The sequence below is a fragment of the Pleuronectes platessa genome, chromosome 17 (genome assembly GCF_947347685.1).
Source record: "Pleuronectes platessa chromosome 17, fPlePla1.1, whole genome shotgun sequence".
In the NCBI taxonomy this organism is placed as follows: domain Eukaryota; kingdom Metazoa; phylum Chordata; class Actinopteri; order Pleuronectiformes; family Pleuronectidae; genus Pleuronectes; species Pleuronectes platessa.
Window position 1 is genome coordinate 10,032,548 of NC_070642.1, and position 23,957 is coordinate 10,056,504.

The 23,957-nt window shown below is 42.1% G+C and overlaps 1 protein-coding gene across 1 annotated transcript in view; it reads left to right on the forward strand.

The window, feature by feature from the left end:
- LOC128460288 (1-phosphatidylinositol 4,5-bisphosphate phosphodiesterase beta-1) overlaps nucleotides 1–23,957 on the forward strand; it is a 105,162-nt gene that overhangs the window by 54,938 nt on the left and 26,267 nt on the right. Inside the window, exons 4-13 of the mRNA XM_053445405.1 lie at nucleotides 2,565–2,705; nucleotides 3,321–3,400; nucleotides 5,649–5,702; nucleotides 8,867–8,942; nucleotides 10,741–10,841; nucleotides 11,812–11,978; nucleotides 15,955–16,101; nucleotides 17,283–17,440; nucleotides 21,496–21,578; nucleotides 21,807–21,891. Coding sequence (XP_053301380.1) covers nucleotides 2,565–2,705; nucleotides 3,321–3,400; nucleotides 5,649–5,702; nucleotides 8,867–8,942; nucleotides 10,741–10,841; nucleotides 11,812–11,978; nucleotides 15,955–16,101; nucleotides 17,283–17,440; nucleotides 21,496–21,578; nucleotides 21,807–21,891 — 1,092 coding nt within the window. The remainder of the gene's footprint in view (nucleotides 1–2,564; nucleotides 2,706–3,320; nucleotides 3,401–5,648; nucleotides 5,703–8,866; nucleotides 8,943–10,740; nucleotides 10,842–11,811; nucleotides 11,979–15,954; nucleotides 16,102–17,282; nucleotides 17,441–21,495; nucleotides 21,579–21,806; nucleotides 21,892–23,957) is intronic.

Sequence of the window (23,957 nt, forward strand, 5' to 3'; positions counted from 1 at the left end):
CTCCATCCAACCCTTCACTTGTTTGGCTCTACTACACCCATGTTTGTGGTAACTGGGACATCAGGCGTGCCTCCAACAGCTCCCACAATGCACCAGCACAAATTACATTTCACTCACATGGCTGAGCAGCCATCTCCTCTGTGCCTCTCTTTTCACGGTTTTCCTTTTCACTTTTCTCCTCTACTCTGCTCTCCTCGTTTCGCTTCCAACAAAGTCCTTTTCCAACATAAACCTGCTGATCTCTCTCAGGTTTATATTTCTGCGAGTGCCTGCAGCTTCCTCCCGGGATCAGCCCTCGTTCTGACGGCTTACAAGGAGCAGAGTTGTATGTTTGGCTAATAGCTACAAGTAGCATCAAAACAGTATCAAATTGTTCTGACGTTCCGGCATTGCAATGAATGAAACATGCATCCTACTGTCATCTCTTCTGTTCTCAGATGGCTTTCATCTTCGGGAAACTGCCAAGACATCCCCCAAGGGCTACTGTCGCATTGTATGTTAGCAAATTGAAAGTGGCTTTTTACGCTATGATTGATGGAACCGGTGGCATTCTGAATACATAAGTGGACAGTGATGGATTCCCATAAATATGTCATTTTTATGAAACTGATTGATGGTCAAGTCTTGGATCTTGTAAAGCCAGACATGAACTCTGGAAAATATCGGCACAAACGAGATTTCGTTGTCATTCCAAGTTGACATCTTCGTTGGGGTCTTCTACATGAATGGCTTCTCTTTTTTATCGTGGGATATATATATGTATTTTTTTCGGTTTTGCATCCAAATCTAACGGATAATCTCCTGCTGTTCTCTCACATGGGTTCACTCGGACATTATTCAGAGTTATACTAGGAGGCTGACAGGAGAAACTTCGGGGAATGTCCGCTTCACGCAGACATTTTTTGTTCTCGCATACAGCCCATCTTGATGATGTCAGGAGATTATCTGGAGTTTAGTGCACGTCTGAAAGCAGTTTTAAACTAAACTGGAAATCTCCCACTGAGTGAAAACTTGTAATATTTCAGTGTGAAGTTTGTGCAGGTAGTTATCGCTCCTTTTTCGCTCTCCTAGCTTCAACATAAAAATTGTGAACGCTTGTGTAAAAGGGGGTCACAGAGACGGACTGTCAGAGGGGAGAGATCCTTCAATAGGGGATAATGGGGGAAATATATTGCCTCAGAAAAGTTCAGCATGATATTAATGGGCGCCACTAAGCTGCACAATTTGATTGGGGGGCGTGAGGGACGTGTAGAGGACATTTATCAGCGTGACACAGGACACAATGCTCTTTGTTTGATTGGTTAAATTAGCGGGAGCTCATTTGCTTTCGCTGCAAAATCCTTTACAGGGATTTTTTTGTTGTGTTAATTAAGCCAGAGCAACCATTTTGTATGCTTCCAGCATACTGGGCAGCAAAGGAGAGAAAAGGATAATTATTATTCCTCTCTTGCACCTCGAAGGCACTGTATTTTTTTCTAAAAAAAATGTTATAAGGTTTGCACCGAAGATGTGCTGCTTAAATGTATATTTGCTAAAATTTGTTTGGTTTAGTTTTCCTCAGACAATACCTCCCCCTGAGTACAAACTGTTTTTTTTATATCTCTGTGTAAAGAGAAGGTTGGAAGGTTGCCAGCAACGAGTGTTTGGTAACAACAGACTTCTTACAGCAGACTTTCAAACTGCTGAATCTACAGCATTAAAGGTTTCAGGGGGAAGTTACATCAGAGAAATGCATTGCTTAGGCTTGAGACGAGTTCTGCTCGTGATTCTCAGGATTTGTGAAAGAGTTTATTAAAACTCTTTCACTCTTTCTGAGCAAGAAGAATATCTGCATGACAGATCTTCAGCTTAGTGAATCCAGTGGCCCGAAGCATTATGTTTCCTGGTTGTACTTCTATCCATCTGTCCACCTGTCTCCCATTCCTCTGTACCATTTTCCACAGTTAAAATGAAAGTGTAATGAGACTGGAGGATGTTCTCACTGATACAAGTTGAAAAAGAAAATTTGAAAAGAGTAATCTCTCAGGATTTGTTAAGTTGTACTAAAAATCTAAATTTTCTACAACCAGTATCATTATTTTATTATCAGTTCTAATCCCTCAACCCCTGTTAAATAACTCCCATCATACTGCTGCTTAACCTTCCCTGTGTCCTCCTCTGAAATGAAACTTGCAAGTCACATTCAAATCCACAGGGACTAAAAGCCTTTCACCTTGCTCCTCTCACATCTGCCTCAGACTGCTGACCTCTCATTAATCACTCACATCAGCAGCCAGTCGAGGTGCGAAGTCCAAAATCATGACAGGTTTTGTTTCACCTCAGTGCATTCAGAGGGCATTTTTTTGTTTTGAAACAACATGAGACCAAACTGCTGTTACATAAAGCAGTACTGACTCCGACTTCCTCAAAAAAAGCAGAGATTGTCTTATTCCATGGTCTGTTTAATGTCATTCTCCATTCAACAGATGGAGGTTTTGTTTGGACTGCTAGGTTCGCGATGCAGGTTGGCTGAAGTATCATACACAGTTCTAAAAGTGTGCGTGTGTGTGTTTTCATTGTTAAAGGAAGCCAAGCTGCGTGAGCTACTGGATGTCAGCACCCTGGCGGGGAAGATGGAGAACAGGATGCTGACGGTGGTTAGTGGCCCCGACATGGTCAACATCACCTACCTGAACTTCATGGCGTTCCAGGAGGAGATAGCTAAGGTAAAAACCCTGCTTAAAAAACACACACCGAAACCACTCTGTATTATGATACGTTTAAAAGAAGCTATTTAAGACAATATCTGATACTGGATGAAAACCTTGTTCCTCTTTGATCAATTCAGTAACATTTCCCCACGAAAATACTTTGATGGGGTTTCAACTGAATAAAAAGTATATTCTATGTATGCATGATGATAAAGACAAAAAATGCATTAATTAATATTGCTGAAATTATGGTTTGAAATGACACAAATGTTAAATAAACAAATGAAGAAAAGGCTGCAGAACGCAAATGGGATCAGTGTCTCAACTTCCTTATATTAAAGATGATGAACATACATGACTCATTTATTCTTTGAGTCTTCCATAGTATTGATAGACTTTGGGTTTGAGATGAGACTCAACATGAGAGCTACCATGTGTTTTCTATGTTCCAATGAAAATGACCTGCATACCTACGTGTGTGAGCTACGGTCCTTATTTGTTCCCGACATATGACAGTAGTAACACATTTAGCCTCTCAGCAGTTATCAACATCAAATTAGATGAGGACTAAGTACTGTGAGTGTGTGTGTGTGTGTGTGTGTGTGTATTTATTTGTTTTATTTACTTCAGGAATGGGCGGAAGAGCTATTCAACCTGGCATCTAACCTTTTGGTACAGAACATGTCCAGGGAGGCCTGCCTTGAGAAAGCGTATGTTTTCTACACACACACACACACACACACATACACAAACACACACAAACACACACACAGACACACACATTCATATGAAAAATGTAAATCACCAAACCCCGATATGAATATGAAAATCAGGTCTGCTACACACCCAAAAAAATATCAGCAATCACCAACATCGCATCAGTTTTGTATTTGAGACGTGCTATGTAAAAGAGACGTATGACTGACTGATAAGCCATATGAGTGCCCCCCCCCCCTCTGCAACATGCATATAAGTGTACAGAGTACATTATAAAACATTACAAATATGCACACAGTAACCTTTACATATACACCCCAGTAAACATGTACTGTACTGGAGGTAAGAATTGAAGTTGCTTTTCACATCTCCGCCGAGCAGCCCGAGGGTTCGACTTTATAAAGGTCACTTCACCTCACATCGATTGAGAGAGGAAGGGGAGAAAAAGAAGCAGGAAGGAATGAGGGAGGCGGAGGATAAACAAAACAGCTAGAAACATGTATTAGTTTGGTGAATTCGACTCTGTTCAAGCTTATATGCCTCCCAGTGCAACATTATGTGCATGCATATGGTGCTGTAGCTCATTGGAGCGACATCCCGGCCTATTACTGGATGTAAATCATGCCTTTCTCTCCTGAATGGCTCTTTGTCCAGTAACAGCTTCTTTAATTGGAGCAAACACACTATTCTGTGGTCCACAGCCGATTATCTATATGTGCATGGAGCGAATCTGATGTAGAGGGACCTCAAATATGAATTTTCGAGAATCTGCTCTGTCTGGTAAAAATCGGAGCCGAGCTGTCTGATGTTTATCAGCGAACAGCATCCATTAAGTCACACCCTGAGGAGCCTAATTGAGTTATGAGACAATAAAAGTGGCCATCGACCACACGATACACGGAGAGTTGAAGGGAATTGAATAGGGCAGGTTTTCGCAGTCACGCTGGTTGCTCACAGCAGCGGTGGCTGAGCGCTAGCTGCTTACAAATAAGGCCCTTCTATGTCGGACCACTACCACAGCATGAGGAGGCCTCGTCCCTGAAGTGATGTTGATGTTCCTCTGCATGTGGTTAATTCTCATCGCTGGCTCTTAAGGCCATGATTCAATTTTTTGGGGAGGGGACGGGAAGCGGCGTAAACTGGCACTGTTCCCAGCAACAGGAAACAAAGCAGAACCCAGTGTGTCTGAGAATGGCTGCTTGATACAAGAGATCAATGCAGCTGGAATAAGGACACTCCTTAAATTACATAGCCTTGAGCATCAGTGATTACATTTAGATTTGCTCTACATATATCAGGATGAACGGTGAAGAACGCTAAGAATTTACCACTTAGTGCGCTGTATTGTACAAGTTTTGCATTTCATCTCATGCTAGGTTTGTAGATGTGCACAAATAAGTGTTCCTATTACTATAGTTGAAATTGAAACTGACCTTCTTAGTCAGAATTAATCAGAGAGGGAGAGCGGAAACGGAGGAAGCAGTGAGATAACTATGAAAGGAGCTTGATGTAAGTAATCGGTTTTACCCCCCCTCTCGTTGAAATGAATAATACAGGCACTTGTAAGGCGGATGAGGGCAACAAGAAACACATTGCTCCCTCCCTCTTTTCGAACTCCCATGCTTTTCATCTTTCCTTACCTTGCTTTCAACCTCAAGTTATTTTCTCCCACGTGCAGCTTTAGTGATGTCAGCTGTCGTCAACTAGCTCTCTCTTTGTCTCTCTCTCTTTTTGGAGAAAATAAATGCTCCAGACGAAGCCCACTCTGGCCCTGTTAACCATTACAGTCATCGTTGACTTTGCCCAGGGCCTATGAAGTGGCCGCTGTAACGGATATTAATTATTAGCCAGCAGACACTTAAAGCCCCAGCCTGTAATGATGGCTCCTGTTGCAGCTAAGCTATTTATAGCCCGGGCTGCGCTGCCTGTGTTGCTGCTGCTGCATGGCTCGGTGCTGCAAATGCAAGACTTCCAGGGTTAATCCACAATTCGACATGTAATGTGAATATCCATGGTAGGCGTAGAGAAGAAGACACATGCAATCGGCCGCTGGGTGATACATGTTATTTTTTACTACAGGGATACATGCACACATGCAATTTTGCACTTCAAACCCATATGGCAAATAGTTCTGTACATAAATCACACTTGTAAACTCAAGCATAAACACACACACACACACTCAAGTATTACAAACTGCTGATTACATGTTGTGTGACGTATGTGCTCTGTCCAATGCAGATACACTCGGCTGAAGCTGCAGCTCAACCCAGAGGGGCGAATCCCCGTCAAGAAGTAAGTCTGTGATTCATCCTCCTCTCCCCTGACACCTCGCTGCTCTTTTGATCAACACATAGCTCCCTCTGCCTTCCCTCGTCACTCTCAGTGTGTGTGTGTGTGTGTACGCTTCAGTCTACACACATTCTCTGTGTCTACGTGTGTGCATTTATTAGAATACATTACCCCTCCCTTTTGTTGTTACAATATGCCTCTGTTAGTCTTCCCACAGCTCCCAGCTCTGCAGCAAAATGTGTGTGTGTGTGCGTGTGCGTGCGCGTGTGCGTGTGCGTGTATGTGGATGGGTGTGTCATGTAAATCTGTTTACACAGTTTCATTATGAGGACTTGTCTTCCTTATTGTCACAAAAAGCAAGTAGTCCCCATAACACAAATCATTGAATTCTAAAGTGAAGATACATTTAAGGTTTACGTGAAGGTTAGGGTTAGTCAAGTAGTGACTATGGTTCATGTTAGAGGTCAGGTAAGTCTCCAGGAAATCAATGTAAGTCAGTGTACTGTCCTCAGAATTATTGAGACACTGTGAGAGACTCTCAGAGTGTGTGTGCGTGTGCGTGTGTGTGTGTCTGTGTCTGTGTGTGCGTGCATGCGTGCGACAGCTGGCAACAAAAACAGCTGGTTGTTTGACAGCTGATCTTTCCATGTTTCCCTTCTCGTCACAGACAAACACTTTCCCACAGTTCCCACAGGCAAACTAGTCACTAGCTCCATCTCCGAATGTGCCTGCGTGTGTGAGGACTTCCCTTGTGTGTGTGCTTTGTGAATATAAGTTTCCGTTTGACTTATCCGGGCGTTTGTCATCAGCTCGTTGAGAAAACAAAACGTACTCCCTCCATCTCCATTAGTCAGGTTGAGCTTTCGGACAGGCAACAGTGAACTTCGGTGATAACCTCCCCTCCGAGCCGCAGAGGAAAGCAGTGGGTGTCAGCGCAGAGAGGCAGAGAGACACTCCTTGCCGTTTAGGGAATTAACCTCCTAGCTGGGAGGACATGTCAGCTTGACTAATGTCAGCTTGACTCTGCCCTCCCACCAAGCATACAATATGTGCTCATGTATACCTCTGCATGTAATTACAACAGGCTATATGGCCAGTGGGAACCGACCTAAACAACTTTCGGAAGCCGCAACAACACCGGAGTTTAACGACATAAATCACATTTATTGTCTATACTGGAATAAAACAAAGAATAGCCAACCCAACCACACATAGATACTCTCTCTCACTTTCTCTAGCTCTTTATCTCTCTCTCTCTCTCCCTACACTCTACAAATGACAGATGAGGCAGGACAGCCGAGTTTTCACCGTCTTGTGAAAACCACGTATCTTCAAAAGAAAAATATATCATTCAAAAACCCAGAGGATTATATGAAAAATGTGCCGTCAAAAACCTGTAAACAAGGCAGTTTTTCTTTCCTCGTGAAAATGTGACACCGGAGACGCACAGCTTTCACAGAGCAGCGATCATATGATGGCTGCGCTGCATCAATCCTGAAGCTGGAAATATATTAAGTATAAATTTATATCAGTATAAATTTTACGACTGATGAAATTGGATTTGTGGAATTACAAGTACCATCTCTGATGTTATAACAACAATGATAATATTAAATGACAAGATTGTGGATGCAACTTTATGAGCTCATCTCCATAAGTATGTTTTGGGGTATATTGTATATCTGGAGAGTTGCAAACATCATACATTTTTTATGAATGTGCCATCTGGAGTTAAGATGTGTGTGAGCAGAAGTAATCCAAGCTGTTCATTCTGCATATATTACACATACCATTCATATTTGATAATGAAATGTTCTTGCAGTGATTATGTTTCGCAGTGTGTGCGTGCACACATGACTCACCTTTGCTGAGATGCGTTTATCTTTTTGCACTCATTTACTTAGTGTGTGCACACACTATTTGAAGCAGCTCTCAGTATGACACAGTAGCAGCCTTTGAACTGCACCTAAAGTCAAGACAACACCTATCCATAACAGTTTCATCAACTTCGGTGTGGCCTCCCTGTTCCTCATATATGATAAGATGGTAGCCGTTAAACCCGGCTTGGTAAGGTTGATGGATAGCTTTGCCTCCGTCTTCCACTAAGAGGCACGGATCCAAATGTGAAGGACGATGTCTGACCCGCCACAGTTTCACAATTAATCAAAAGTATTATCACAATATCAACACTGATCGACACATGATTTTCTTTATCCGCGATTGGGTAGAAGCTTATTCTATTGTTGAGCTGCAATCACCCCTATGAAGACAATCATCATATACCCCCAAACCAGTACATTGAACGGATTACATTCAACAACAAGTGGAGAAAGCAGAATCGCGGGCTGACCGGCACTGAGAAATTGTTGTCCGGTGTGAACAGCCGGGCGCCTCACTTTCCATCTTAAAACTATGAAGTTAACTGAACTATTAACTAGTTCAGATTTTAAATGGTGAACTATGAATGTGAACTATTCATGTTTACTTGTAGGAACTGAACTTTGAACTAGTTCATGAGAGGTGTGAACGTGCATAACACTGGTGGTCTCTGATCAAAGGCAACACATTTTAATAGCAGGTGTGACCAGATGAACTTAAGGCTGTCCACTTCTGATCGTATCTCTCAGGCTATAATTGCTCCTTCCTGTTCATCTACCTTCTTATTCTGCAGATATAACTTTTTCAAATAGTCATTTTTTGTGGCTACGTTCTCTCTTCACCCACAAACTGATTGCTGAATCCCAAGTGGTCACAAGAGACACATTCAGGATGTATTTTAAAACCAGGTGTAAACCGCTTAACTTCACGCTGTCCTCATGTAATCGGATCTCTCAGGATGGACGGTAATGCAGGGGCCACAGACCGCATTAGATTTTGTTATGTGTGCCTTTTTGGACAGCTACCTTCTTATTCTTCTTGCACACTATGTTCGTAAAGTCCAGTATTTCCTCTCTGGAGTTTGTGTTTGCATTCTCTCCTCACCCACCTGTCATCTGAGTTTGCAGCTCATGCTGAATTGTTTTCTTATTAAGAATATCCTTAATACGTGTCCATTAAAAGCTGTGGTAAACTCAACAGTTTGACACAGAGGCTCAGCGTGAAACCTTCCTCTGCCTGTGTGTTTTTTCTGTGATTGCTCATCCAAGTGTGTTTTTGTGTCCACGCAGTATCTGCAGGGTGTTCTCAGCAGACAGGAAGCGAGTGGAGACTGCCCTGGAAAACTGCAACCTCCCTTCTGGCAGAGTGAGTAACCGAAAATACTGAATGTCTTTTTTCAGTGTTGCCGTCTCCTTGTGTTTCCTCTTGTCGCCGAACCCACTCCCATTCGTGTACCTCCTCCTCTGTCTTATCGCCCAGCTCTTTCATCTTCTCCATCCATCCATCAGTATGCCACCTCTTCGTTCGCCTCGCTCTCTACTCTCCTGACACAGCAGATGATTGCTGCTTTTCCCCATTTGTTTGGAGTCTTATTTTCTGGATGCCTGCATGACTTCCCACTCAGAACTGATTTAGCTTTGGTTGTAATGAAACAAATAGACCCGGAGGGAGCAATAGAGATGACAAAAGCAGTTTTATCTTTACCTCTCTCAGCTATCACTAGAGAGACGCTGCCCCCTCATGCATTGAGGTGTAAGCAGTCCCTCCAATACAGCAAAAAGTCTCTGTATTCCAGCAGTAGCAAGCAATTTACATGTTGGGAAGTGGGAAATGCCGTTTAATGCAGTTTAATGCAGTTCTGAGTGCATAGTACAACATCTGCACATATAGTCTCACACACACACACACACACAAACACACACACACACACACCGTAGCTGTATTAAATGGCCTCTTAATACAAACAGATTAAATACATAATGTAATGCAAACAGACAGATGCACACACACACACACACACACTCACACACACGCTGTCACACAGACCAAACTGTACGCAATTAGAACAGGCAAAGAGCAGGATTTAAAAACATGTCTCTGTATAAAGGCCCGCTGGGATTTGCTGTTGTTCCGATGCGCAAGTGATTACAGCTAAATGGTGCCGCTGTTAATCCCTCAAACTCACGGGGGAACAGTGCATACACATGGTAGCTCACACCGAGGTTCTTCAGAATGAGTCCTTGAGTCTCTGCGGGGCTAGACCTCCATCCTCCTGAGGGCATCCTTCCTGATCTTCTTCCCTCCCACCTCCTTCGAAGAACGCTTGGTTCTGCTTTTGTTCCTTGCCGACACAAAGCTATTGCCCGCTGCAGTGCTGCACTCTCACTGGGAATTTATCAGGGCTGTTTGGCTCTGATAGCTCCACAAGAGGCCCTCGTGGCCAGAGCTTTTTTTTATGCAAGTCCAAGTGCAAATTGCAGGAAGTCGTCTCCTGTTAATTATTTGTGTTTGACCTGAATGTCTGTATAATAGCCCCCAGAAGGCCCCATAACACGGCATTAAAGATGTATCTTTACTCCAGAAACGCATGTAGGGTAGACATATGCTGGTTAAACGGAAGGAAACTTCACTCAGGCTTGTGGAGTGAATGTCCCAATTAGCAATCTGAAGAATATATTTTCATATGTCAGTCGGCTTCATACAAGAACTAAGCCCCCAAAGTGTTGAAATAATTATATTTCTATCGCATGTTTTTGTTCTGTTGTTTTTTATTGTTGTTGTTGTTAATTTAACCTCTAATCCCGTTAAGACCCATTTGAGATTTTTTAGCTATATAACTAAAATTGACAAGACTTTCTTGAGTTTTCACATCTGTCTTGTATGAAACTGTAAGAAAAAAAATAAAAATTCACATTAGACCCAATTATTTTTGCAAAACCTTAATAGTTTTAAAGGTTCAACACTCATAGATCATGCTGAAAACCGTTTTTACAACAATAAAATTACAAACAGCGAAGATGCAACAATACCATAGAGAACTAGTGATCGTATTCGATAGCAGGACATTGAAGATACTATATATTTGTCATTCGTCCACAGTGCCTCTAGCCATTACTATGCATTGAGGTGGTTCTCACCATGTTGTTGTTGTTTTCTTCTGCAGAATGACTCCATCCCTCAGGAAGACTTCACTCCAGAGGTGTATGACATGTTTCTAAGCAACATCTGCTCCCGATCTGAGCTGGACCACATCTTCTCTGATGTGTAAGAACCAAGTTTCTCTTAAGACTAGTTCACACTTAACGATTTTCGTTCCACGACAATTTTGCAAGTCGCCGAATAAAGCCAGCGATCGTTGCGTGATTGGCAGCCACCAATCATTGTGTTACATATGCAATTAAAGAGGTTAACCCACGTGTCCCAGATTTTGCAATAACCCCAGCCAATTCCAGCCAATCAGAGCACAGGACGGGGTGAAGCAGACTGCAACACTTGTCAGGAAGTCTAGTTTTAGTGTAAAATACACAACTTTGAAAGTTGAGTTGTGTGAACTCGGCTTTAGGTGCCATATAGGAATTATTCCCGGTGTTAATTCTTTTTTTAAATGTCCAAAGAATATGTCAAATCCAACTTCAGACTTTTAAAAGTTGTGTGAAAAACTTGAATCAACATGAGAGTGATTAATTTGATCAAATTTTTCCAACCATCTGTTGCTATTTTCAGACCAGCAGCTAGATAATGGCAGCCAGCCTTGATGGAACAATATGGCTTTGCAAGTTTAAGACACCCGCTTTTATCCATAAGAGTAATTATAAGTAGTTAATTAGATCAGGGAAGTGTGTTGTATTGGCCCTGGTCGTCACTGAGTCTGACTGTACGGCCCCATGTGCTGCAGGGTTAGCAGAGCTGCCCCTTGGCCTAGAGGGACTCAGACCATCAGCTGAGTCTGCCTGCCAGCTCGACTCAGACCACTCCGAGTCATAAATCTAGATTTTAATCACAGTTAAGTGAGAAGGCACGAAAGCCAGGAGGATATGGGGATGATAATTTAGTGGAGCGGGCAGAAGACAAATATGAAAGACAAATTGTATGATTTACTCAACACAACATTTTATCCTCTGCTCCTTTGAGTGTTAGTCGCTTTTCCTCTCTACATCTCTTTTCCATTTTAATTACCAATTTGTAGTCACACCAGTCACGTTACTCTCTCTCTCGTCTTTACTCTTCTCCTCAGGGGGGCTAAGAGCCGTCCGTACCTGACGGTGGAGCAAATGACGGAGTTCATCAACAATAAACAGCGAGACCCTCGTCTGAATGAGATTCTCTACCCTCCTCTGAAACCAGAACAGGTCCAGCAGCTGGTGGACAAATATGAACCTAAAGCTTTGCTGGCACAGCAAGGTCAGTTTTATAGGTTTATAGGAAACATAGCGAAGACCTTATATGAACTTATCTGCACACGGTTCTACATTTAGACACACACACACACACACATATATATATATTTATATATCACTCTCATTTCTGTTTATTTCATGTAAGGCTACAGCAGCGGGAGTAGTTGCCAGGCAACTAGTAGAAGTTTGGCAACTTGTAGTGTTTCTGTATTTGCTGTCATTGAGTCATGACTCCTCTCTGAATAGTGCATTTGTGACATATTTGCAATTGAAGCGGTGTCATGTTTTAGTTTTTTTTATTTCCTCGTGCTTTGGGTTAGGGTTAGGGTTGACTGTGCTACATTCAGAGACTGTTTATGAAAATGGACGTAGACTCAGCTCCTGGAAAGTGAAGCCAATAAGAAAGTACTAAATCATCTAACTTCTCACTTGATTTAAAACTACAGTAAACATTTTCCCAGGGCTCTTAATCAATGCTTTCAAGTTTTAATCAATACAGCATGATAATGGTAAATGATGGTCCCATTTAGAATAAAATAGACTATAAAGCTCAGTATGTACTGGTGCATGGATACTGTGTGATTGACAGCTGGTACCGTCTAGTGGGTGCAGGTTGCAAGTGTAGGTGTGCGCACATTGTCCCGTACAGTAGGATTACTTCTGGTTTAAAACAAAAACAAGATGGCGCTGGCCACAATGCCAAAGTCGATGCACAAACCAATGGGGGATGTCACGATAGCTTGCAGTCATTAGTGTTTGCTGTTAAGACCATCGACTAACCTCTTAAAACTTAAAACTCCAAGCTAACAATATGAATACAAATTAAAATCAACTTCACATAAACTGCACTTCTGTAAAAGTAAATATAGAGAGAGATTTAGCTGCATGTGTTAGAGACTCAGGAGTGGAACAGAAAAATGAATGAACCACCTGGATGGAGGAGCTAAGGGAATCCAACACTGCAGGACATTGCTGTGCACATATCAGGCATCAAGGTCATGCATGTGCCAATTCCAATTTTATCTCTGCTGGAAAGCCTGCTACACACGTGTGCCAAAAAGGGGTGACTTACTTTACACCATATTATGTGTATTAACTTAACCAATGGCTGGGTTGTCATTTTGCCATTATATTGCACCAAACCATCTGGAAAATATAGAAATAAAGTTGACAATACCACTTTTATCTATATAACTTTTAGTTGGTTACATTGTGTCAGTTCATTGCCGTCTTCATGGACTAGAAAGCAGCAAAACAATGTAATTCAATGGCAAACTGTATATATTCAGCTTCCCGATCAATAATACATCTTTGTTCTACAATAAATGATTTGTAAAATATTAGTACTCTGTGTTTGTTTCAGGAGAAACAACCTTACAGATCATAATAAGTTTGACCTGCAGTGAGCCGGCGTAATCGGGGAAAACCCACACAGGAACAAACTAACATGGGAAGAGCCCGACCATACTGGGATTCTTCCTGATGTGTACTGCCCACATCAGTACATGGATTAATATATTTATCAATGTATGGAGAACTAGCTATTTAATCTAGAAAGCAAATCTTTGTGCAGCAAGAGACAGTTTCTGTAAAAAATCCCTGCTCAGAACATCGTCAATATGCAGATCACATTTGCACATTTTAGTACTGGCTACACTGAAACTAAATTGACCCTAACTGACTGCAGCAGATCTTTAGTAGCGCTCCTCTGAATGAAGCACCTACTTCTTCTGAAATGTATGACAGAATGAGTAACAGGTTCCTGAAGTAGTTTCAGTCTTTTTTATGATGCGAGGACATTCAGATGTCCCGTTTGACCGCCCTGTGTTCTGACTCTGATCTCAGCGATGTGCTCACACTGTGATGCTGTGTGTTCATCCTGTCCCAGGCTTTCTGGAAGTGTGCCCTTCTCTGTCCCAGTGACAGATTCTCCCATGTGAAGTATTTATCTAGCCGGAGGAAGTGCTGCCATCTGCTCTGCAGAGTGGTCCAGAGCTCCACATGCTACCTTCACACACACACACACACATTCACAGTCACATTCACACACTTTTTCCTTCTCTCAAGGACACTCTAGCTGTATATGCAGAGATGTATGGTTGCTATGTGCATGCTAAACATGTGCTTTTAAATATCACAAAAGAAGCCTTATGTGGAATACAGGCACAATCCTATGGTCTAACCGTCATCCTGACACTCATTCTTCTTTTCTCTGTTTTCCATCATTCATTATTACACCTGTCATTAATCTCTCCAGTGCCCTGTCATCGTCTTTGACGCCTTTATTCTACGCTCACTCAAGCATTCTGACATTGTTTGAAGGCAGATGAGTAAAATGCAAAATGAAACAAGACACATTCATCCGGAGGATATGACGGCACATCATTGCATTTCCATCTCAAGTGACTTCAGACGGGAAGCTCTGCATTTCAAATGCAGTTTCCTTTCTGTCACCAAGACCCAATTTTTTATTTCACTTGAATGTGTCATATTCATATATTTCATAAGCCCTTCCTGTCGGATGTACATTCACCTTTCAAATGTCACCTTTAGAATAACACCTCCAAATCCCCGGCTTGTTAACACCTCTGTTTGACCTACAAACATCTGGGGAAACCGTGGAAACGCTGCGTCTATGTCTTTATTGCAGAGGTTAGGCCTCCGCCTGGTAAAGGGAGGTCGTAGGTAGTCACCGGGGAGCAAGGCGCTGAGTGCGACTGAGCTCAGATGTCAGACAGCAGCCAGCGTTAATTAGTCCGACAACTCTGCAGAGGGCGGCGCTGCATGAATTAGCATAACGTGGCCGGAGGGACCTGCTGCGCCCGTCGAGCTTGCATCACTTCGCATATTTAGCACGACGTCAAGTGAGTGTGTGCGTGCATGTGAGCGGAGGAGGTTGTGTGAGAGTTTTTTTGTTTGTTTCACGTGGACGCATCGGCTAGATGATGTGCACCCAGGTGTGTTCGGTTATGGGCACGGGTATGGGCAGTTTTTATTTTGTGTCCGACTGGTTTGAAATGTGAGATTTACTCATTTAGTCAGCGAATCACCTTTTCTCCAGCACTTTCAGGGAGGACATGAGCTCATTGACGACAGCAGAAAGGCGACGCTTAACACCAGTGACCTTGACGTAGAATCAAAACAAGGAAAAGAATAACTTCCAGCAAACGGTGATTTAGGCTTTGTGCTAAATCAAAGTACAGATGTAAGCTCAGTGCGGCTTTAATTAGGGATTATAAACATTTTTTGTAATTTAACCTTTGAAAGGGATTGAACACAGTCTTTCGTCTGCTTATCTGACAGCACATGCAGTACATTTACACAGCTCAGTGCACACGCTTATACACTTACTCTTATATATTACATACAAAGTATTAAAGAGGGAAAATGTCTCAAAGAATATTCAGGATCTGTATTCAGAAAGTTGCACACATAGTCAGGTACCATATACCGTGCACCATATGTTTCATTCAGTAATAGGATAAGGCGGGCAATATTTTAAATGTTTGTTACTGTCAGCAAATCCTATTACAAGTTCAAGACATAAAAAGTCTCTTTCTGAAACTGGCAAGTTCCTGACTCTGTCTGTGCACTCAGCCCCAGGCCCATTTATATATGTGCTGCAGATGTTAATCTTGGAAAAGAAGCTGCTTGCCACCACATTTCTCACAAACCAAACAAAAGCAAATGGTGCAGGAGCAGGATGTATGTGGGTTCAACTTAAAATAAACAGATAACAGTAACAGCAACTTATATCGAAATGCAAACATTGCTGATGGGCAAAGACGGTCAGCATCTTGCGAGCGTGATCATCTCTGGTTGTGGAGAGCCCAGTAAGGCTTCCGCTGCTTTTTCATCTTCTATTGTTTAATGCTGCCTCACTGCCCTCACACATCACCAGACTCATTCCTTCTGTTCTGGACCTAAAAGAAAAAAGACCTCAGACTTACTGTCTTGCGTGCTGTGTTGTGTCCACGCAGGTCAGATCTCGGTCGAAGGCTTTGCCAGGTACCTGAACGGGGAGGAGAACTGCATCATCCCCCATGAGAAGCTGGACCAGAGTGAGGACATGACGTTTCCCCTCTCCCACTATTTCATCAACTCTTCACACAACACATACCTCACAGGTAAATGCAAACATAGAGTCCAAAAATCTGTTATGTAATCAGCTCTGTCTGTCTCTGTCAGGTTTGTACTTACGTATTCACACTCAACACAATTTTACCCCTGATTTATTGCACACAAGCATCCTCTATTCGTCTCCACATGAACAGATCATTTGTTCATTTAGAAACACAATTACGGTTGCACGAGTAAATACCCCCTGCTTTATGCCTTGCAGGTCAGTCAATCAAATGTGCCGGTGCATATCAGACCCCCTTTTCCTGCAATACCTCTCCAGAGGTTATCCAATCAAGTCATGCGATGGGACTCAATTCATTGATATTCATGAGTTAAATATTTCTTTAGACTGGTAGTCACAGTAACTGGCTCCATGGCAGGCACAATACACAGACCGTTTTCCCTTCAATGGATATTAGAATTCATCTATTCAAATCTATTCTGGTGGGAACTGGAGAGCACTGAATCTTTCAAGTGGATCAAATTTCTCCGGCAATCAAAAAAAATTGAATATCTTTAATGGACACAGCCTCATAGCCTGCGAAATGAGAAAAACAAACAGGAACTCCTCTTCTCACAAACACAGTTTTACTTTAGGTATTTTCGGCATAATGTGTTTCTGCCCTTGCAGTATTTGTAAAGATCCATGATAATTATGCTAACAAGAGCTTGTGCAACTTATTCATTCATGTCGATCCTGTTGATCTCTGGCAAATTACAGCAATGTTTCATACCGTGTTCAACACTAAGACTAATTCCGGAGAGAAACTCCATCTCTGATTGGGGGCGGATAAGGACGTCTATCAGAGGAAAACAAAAAAAAAAAAATGTGAGGAAAAGAATGTGAAAAAAGGAATCAGGAAATGAATGAACCCACCTGAAGAGTGACAACACGGAGCTATCTCTCACTTTGACACCATTGCAGGGGAGCGTGGTGCTAATGTGACGAGTTAATTGCTTCGCTAATGGTGACAGGGCGATGAGATTCGCAGCTCCAGATAGCGACGGCTAGATTGTTTTTGCTGCATGCTAGCAACTAATGAGGTTAATGAGCTCTTGAAGAGCGGGAGGACGTGCTTTTGTAGGCATCATGTTACTTTGGGATTCAATATAACAGTTACCTGAAATGTGTGTGTTTGTTTTCTGTGTGTGTGTGTGTGTTTGTTTGTTTGTTTGTTTGTTGCAGCCGGCCAGCTCGCAGGAAGCTCCTCGGTTGAGATGTACAAGCAGGTTCTCCTGTCTGGATGCCGCTGCATTGAACTGGACTGCTGGAAGGGTCGCACCACGGAGGAAGAGCCCGTCATCACCCACGGCTTCACCATGACAACTGAAATCTCCTTCAAGGTAACACAAGGAGAGCGGGGTAATAGCACTGTTAGGAGAGGGGCAGGGTGGGGGGGGGGGAGCAGAGGACGAGGGAGAACGAGATGAGACGTTTTTTTTTCTCTGAAGACTCATTTTTGTGTCTTTGTCTACGGACACAGAGAGAGGGGGGTTGTGGGTAAACAGAAATCACGTACAGATGATGTAATCCACATGCGGCATCAAACTCTGATCACCTCCGCCAAGGAGGTTCTGCTTCCATTGTGGTTTGTTTGGTTGTTTATCTGCCTGTCAGTAGGGTTATTTAACACCACTGAACTAATCTCCATGAAATTTGTGGGGCGGTGAGGCACGACCCACCGATCTTTTTTTACTTTATTTAACAAGGTGAGATAAGGTGTGAATTAAGTGGTGAGTGCTCTTAATTGGTACATGTTGGCTCTACTTTTACCACTTACTTTTCAAAATGAGCTTAATTATCTCGTTAATTCAAAACACAAAGTGGATCATTTTTTTCTTCAGGAATATTATCTAGTTAAGAGAAAAACAGGGCGGGTTTTTCTGAATTAACGAGATAGAAATAAAAATCGTATACCTCAAAGTCCAGTGAGAAGCTCTCACCAGCATGGAAGCTATGGTTGTTGAAGCATATCAGCCCCAGCCCAGAGAAACAGCCCTCCAACAGTACTGTGTTGTTACAAGTACGGTGTCCAAAGAGGTAAGACATTGAAAGACACAAGTATCTCCAAATGTCTCAAACCCAAAGCAAATTAAAACCGGACTAAACTAAACAGGCGGGACGTGTTTGCTTCCATGAAAGTGAGAACCTCTTGCTGGATGATGCACAAGACTATTTTGTTAATTCAGAAAATCACAGGAGAATGAATAGTTTTTTGAAGAAAATGATCTCGTAAATTTAGAAAAACATAATTTTTCTCACTAAAAAATCTGCAACTTTTTGGAGTTAATGAGATAAGTTAACTATTTGCTTAATTAGGAAAACTAATTGTTGGAGCAGGTTCAGTAGATGAGATGAATATACCATCGTTTCCATATACAGCTACAACTCCACTTATAGTTATAACTTGTATAAGTGCAGTTTAATATCACAAAAAACTCTCCTTGAGCAACTACTTTTTCAGAAGTCCAGTCAACCTGTTTTCATGCTGCACGTGCTACACAACAACAGGACAGTAAAGATGTCTATCATGCATATGAGTTGTGCAGCTCTTAATCTGACAATTATCTGTGGTTGCTCCTCGCTGTATCACTTCCTTCCTCACTTTCAAAAATCTAATTAATCTAATTAAAACCACCCCATGTTTCAGCAGTAATATGCTTTAAATGTCAAGGTATAGCAATAGTGACTCAACTCAGCTATGATACATAAACAGAGCAAACAATAAACGGATATCTGTTATTGGACAGATAAAAAATGCATTGAATTACATGCATGCATTGTTTTCGTATGAATCCTTCATGCTTAGGTAGGCAGAAGTGGGAGATAAAAAGTGGGACATGCATTCAGCAGAGAGCAAATTGAAAAGACACGCACACACTGAAAGATCCTAAAAAGAAGTGCTGAGCGGTGCTGAAGATTACAAGACAAAGAGAAAATTGGCTTTTGTAGCAGGAGTACCGCTAATCTATAAATCATGGTTTCATTGTTTAACACAATATGAATGTGCAATAAACACAGAGCAAAGGACTCCCTGTAACACTGTGTATTGGAAATTGTTATTGTTTAAACTCAAGATGCATACACCAAGGGTTTTCAACTTCATTCTAAAACTGAAGTGCAGATCCTTCTGCACTTCAGTGAACCACATGAACAAGAAAAACTACTTACGGCTACTAACATAACCTCAGTTCTCTGATTGGTGAGAAGTGACTTTCTGACATTGGATAACACCCCCAGTGTGACCTCTTCAGAAGCTGCTTTTTCATTCTGCCGGTATCAGTGTCAGTGAGGGTGGAGGCCCTCCCCCGTGAAGGGGCTTGACACCATCAAAAACACTCACATACTCCTCATGAAGGAGCACACAGGGGTCTGTTGAGACACTCAGTGAACAGGAGCCACACAAGTAACCTAAACTCATTTCAAAACATCTGCTTGGGTCTCACATTAGGGAATAGTGACTCTGCTGGGTTGATATTACCTAATGGAGGAACTTTGACATCAAATCCTAGCGTACCACCTCAGTGCCACTGATTGGGAACCTGACTCTCCTCTCAGTCAAGCAAGGAACTTCCCACCACCTGAAGCTTCTCTCCGATTGGTTTGTTTCTCCGAGAGAAAACTAATTTCTCCAGCATTTCAGGCAAAATCCTCAGAAGTCGTATTTCTGTCCTCTTCATATTGGGCAGCTTTCTCCGGCTGTAATGCAAGCAACTTATTGACTTCATTGGATTTTGATCTTAACAGTTATCATCCTTGTCAGTCATGAGGAGATTTATCCCACAATCTCACCTCATTCCTTCCAGATAATCTAGAGGTACTGAAGTCACATGGTCATCGCATTATTGAACATTCGCAGATATTCCTCGTGCAGGAAGACGTGTGAAATTCTCTGGGCAGAGGAGGTGTCATGAGAGAAGTAAGAAACACGTGGGTGGAATCGATTGTTAGAGGAAATTTAGATCTAATGAGAGTAACAGAAGAAGTAGAGCAAGCCTAATGGAATTAGTTTGAGAGTGAAAAACAGAGCTGTGTATAGGAGACATGGAGGAGAGAGAATAGAAGGAAGCTACAGATTTAGGGGGTGAGTTGGAGAAAAATATATTTTTTGGAGGAGATGCAGCAAATGGAAATGAAAGCATTAACTGAACTGACACCACTGTTAATGATGGTGTAATGACTTAGACAACGAGTAGCTTGGAAATCGGATATCAGACACCCCCTCATGGCTCAGCTCTCGATTCTGTGGATAATTTCATGCTGGAATTTGTGTGATATGAATTAATGAGGAATTAGTTGTCTACGTCTAGGATAGAGTGGTCATCCTCTAACCAGAAGGTTGGCGGTTTGATCCCAGTCTTCTCCATCTGCATGCTAAAGTGTCCTTGGGCAAGAAACCGAACCCTGAATTGCCCCTCAGGAAAAAGTGCTTCTCACAGATGCACAGTATTAAAGTGTGTATGAATGGCGATAAACTGTACTGAAAAGCACTTTGAGTGGCCATCAAGACTAGAAAAGCTCAGATAAATACAGAGCATTTACCAAATACAGGCCATTTTATCAAGAAAATTGACCGACATGTTGACGCCCTGCACTCTCACAATCTAGCGTTACATAGGAAATCCACTATACTGACATCCACTGATAAACACAGTTGGTATGCACAGCCACAAAGATAATTCTTCCAGCAATGGTGTGCACAATCAGCCAAAGTGCCATGTATCCAGAGGACATGTTGGCTTTGGAATGAATCATCCTGACTATTGGTGTATGCGTTCTCCTGCTGTTATTGATTTCACCAGGTTTTGGGATGTTTTCTGGGGGAGGCTCTCAGGCACTCTGCAAAATGTAGGGAATCATAAAATTGTAATTGTATTTATTGTTGCTGGAATACAAGCTGGGGGATATAGTTGTTTGTTTTTCCTGTGACTCTACACCACATCATTACACATTAACCGACAGGGAAAAACATTGCTTTTAATGTCATGGATATAACAAATCATGACAATCTGCCTCTGCATAAAGAGGATATGTTTTTGCGGCTGTCTGATGGTGGCATTTCTACAAAACTCAGTGGATAGATGGGAAATGGGCCAAGAAAGAGCTGATTACATTTCGGGGGTAAAGCTGTCTGAAGAATTGTGAGATAAAGACCAATTTCCCTGGATTTAATGTGTGGGTCTTGATTTTTGAAAATCAAGCACATTTAGGCGACCAATATTTGTGAGTGTGTGCGATTTGGTGCTGATCCAAATAATAATAAAATAATAGATCTAGTGGATTTAAATGTGGTTTTATAAGGGAACTTTTCAACCTCTACAGAGGTTTTTGCTCTACTGACAACCATTCTTGGTAAATCATTACTATCCATAATTTTTTCTTTCTGTTCATCTTCTAGGAAGTGATCGAGGCTATCGCAGAGTGTGCTTTCAAGACATCGCCCTTCCCTATCATTCTGTCTTTTGAGAACCACGTGGACTCGTAAGTGACCAAATCCTTAATGTCAGGGGTGTACAGGCTACAGAGTGACTGTTGACCTTATTGATGGGTATTGTCTCATCAATGGATGGTTCATTGATGAACGTCAGTTCAAGCCCAATTAGCTATTTAGCTTTATCTTTGTTAATGTCCGGAGGGGGATTCTTAACATTGGTAACATACATATTTGTGTGTGTGTGTGTGTGTGTCCGTGTGTGTGATGACTTCCAGGCCAAAGCAGCAGGCCAAGATGGCCGAGTACTGCCGGTCAATATTTGGAGACGCATTGCTTACAGAGCCTCTGGAAAAATATCCTGTGAGTACATAAGATGCTTTTATACACATGCATGTGCTAATTCAAAATTACATGCTCACTTTCTTTTGCTGCCTCTTTCTCACACACACACACGCACACACACACACACACACACACACACACACACACACACAAACAAACAAACAAACAAACAACACACACGTATACATAACATGGCCAGCAGCGAGATGTTATCGCACAGATGAGTGCACCAAGGAAGCGTCCTTGAGCACTTGCCCGGCATTCAGCGTGCTTCAGATGCACATAAACATGTATATATGGGTGAAAAAATGCCATTATATCTAATTAATTAGATTACATATTTATATTTGTGTCCAGTCCTTTTTCTCCTCTCCATTTGTCCTTCTCACATCCAGCAACATATCGACATGCCTTCTAGCACCTGTCAAAATGTGTTGTCGCTGTTCTTCCTCTTGCTGTCACTCCGGGCACGCACCTAAATTGCATCCTAGACTTTATCTTGCTCTCTTCCTCTTCCTCTCTCTCTCTCTCTCTCTCTCTCTCTCTCTCTCTCTCTCTCTCTCTCTCTCTCTCTCTCTCTCTCACACACACCCTCTGGTTTTCATTCCCATTTTCTGTGACAGAGACACACACATACCTGTGGCTGTTTATGTGCCACAGAAGCCAACTTCTAATGATTCACCCCACAATCATTTTTTATTTTTGCCTCACCGTTATCATGGCCGCGACTGCAAGTGACAGCCGTGCAAGATTAAATGGGAATGTTTTACGCTGTAATCTAAACCTGGCTTTTCTTGGCAGTCCTTTATCTTTCCTCTGTTGCCATGGCTACCTGTCAAAAGCTTGCTTTCTGTCTTTGTGGCCAAACTCTTTTTTTAACCCCCCCAAAGGAGTCTCTGTGTGTAATGACAATGGCACTTACATGAGGCAACTACACACACTTGTCGCACAAACCCTCACACTAGCTTGATCTTGAGCACGCAGCCCTGCACACATGTGTACTTATACATGCCACTTACTCCTCTCCTGGGACGACTTGTCCCTGTTGGTGTAACACTAAAGAACCGCGAAAGTTCCCATCAGCCAGATGCAGCATTATCTCACAAACACAGGGAGCTCTTCCAGCACCACCGCCTGCCAGAGACGCATCCCACTGAGAATTGCGGGCTTCTGACTGGATTTGACATTGAAGCATTATCGGGGGGGAGAAGCCTTTCGAATGGAGTGGAAGAGGGAAGGAAAAGGCGAGAGATACAAGGAGGCAAACACCAAGGGAGAGAGAGAGAGAGAGAGAGAGAGAGAGAGACAGAGACAGAAAGGGCTATTGAGAAATGAGATTTCTACCACTAAGCATGTAATAACTGGGAAAGGTGAGTGCAATGACAACCACTCCCTTCTGGCATCGAGACGGCTGTGTATACGGCGTGGCGAATGGGATATCAACTCTGTTAGTCCATAGGGTCAGGGCCAGATAAGGTGATATAGCTAGATTGGCTCCAGCTGAGCCTAGGGTGAGAATAAAGAGGATTACAGTTTTCTGAGAAACTCGAGTGCCGCCTGTATCTCCACTCCACAAAACTGTCATTTAACCTGAATACAAAAGACTGTTGTTAGTGTTTTCTTCTTTTACTTTGTTTTGATTTTGTTATTGTTTTTCAATACAGCCGAGAACAGTTAGCTCTTTTCCCAAAAAATTGCTTAAAATAGAGATACCTCAGTGTAAAAATACTCCTTTTTGGTAAACTTCAATTAAAAGTCCTGATTTCAAATAGCTAAATGTATCAAAATTATGTTGCAGGAAAAGACCCCAATGTGAGATTGCTATTTATTGTTTTAATGAATCAGTATCATTGACATGTAAGTGCATTTAGAGTGCATTTTAATGTTATAATTAAAACTTAACGCACTGGTAGTTAAATCCACTGGTAGTTAAATCCATAATAATGGCCCAAGTTATTACAGAGTTCACTAGAATTGCAACCAGTAGAGTGAATCTCTGCCAAGGTCAAATTTATAAAGATTCAGATTTTATTTGGATCTGCACCAAATTGAACACACTCATTACTATCACTCTCCTAAATATT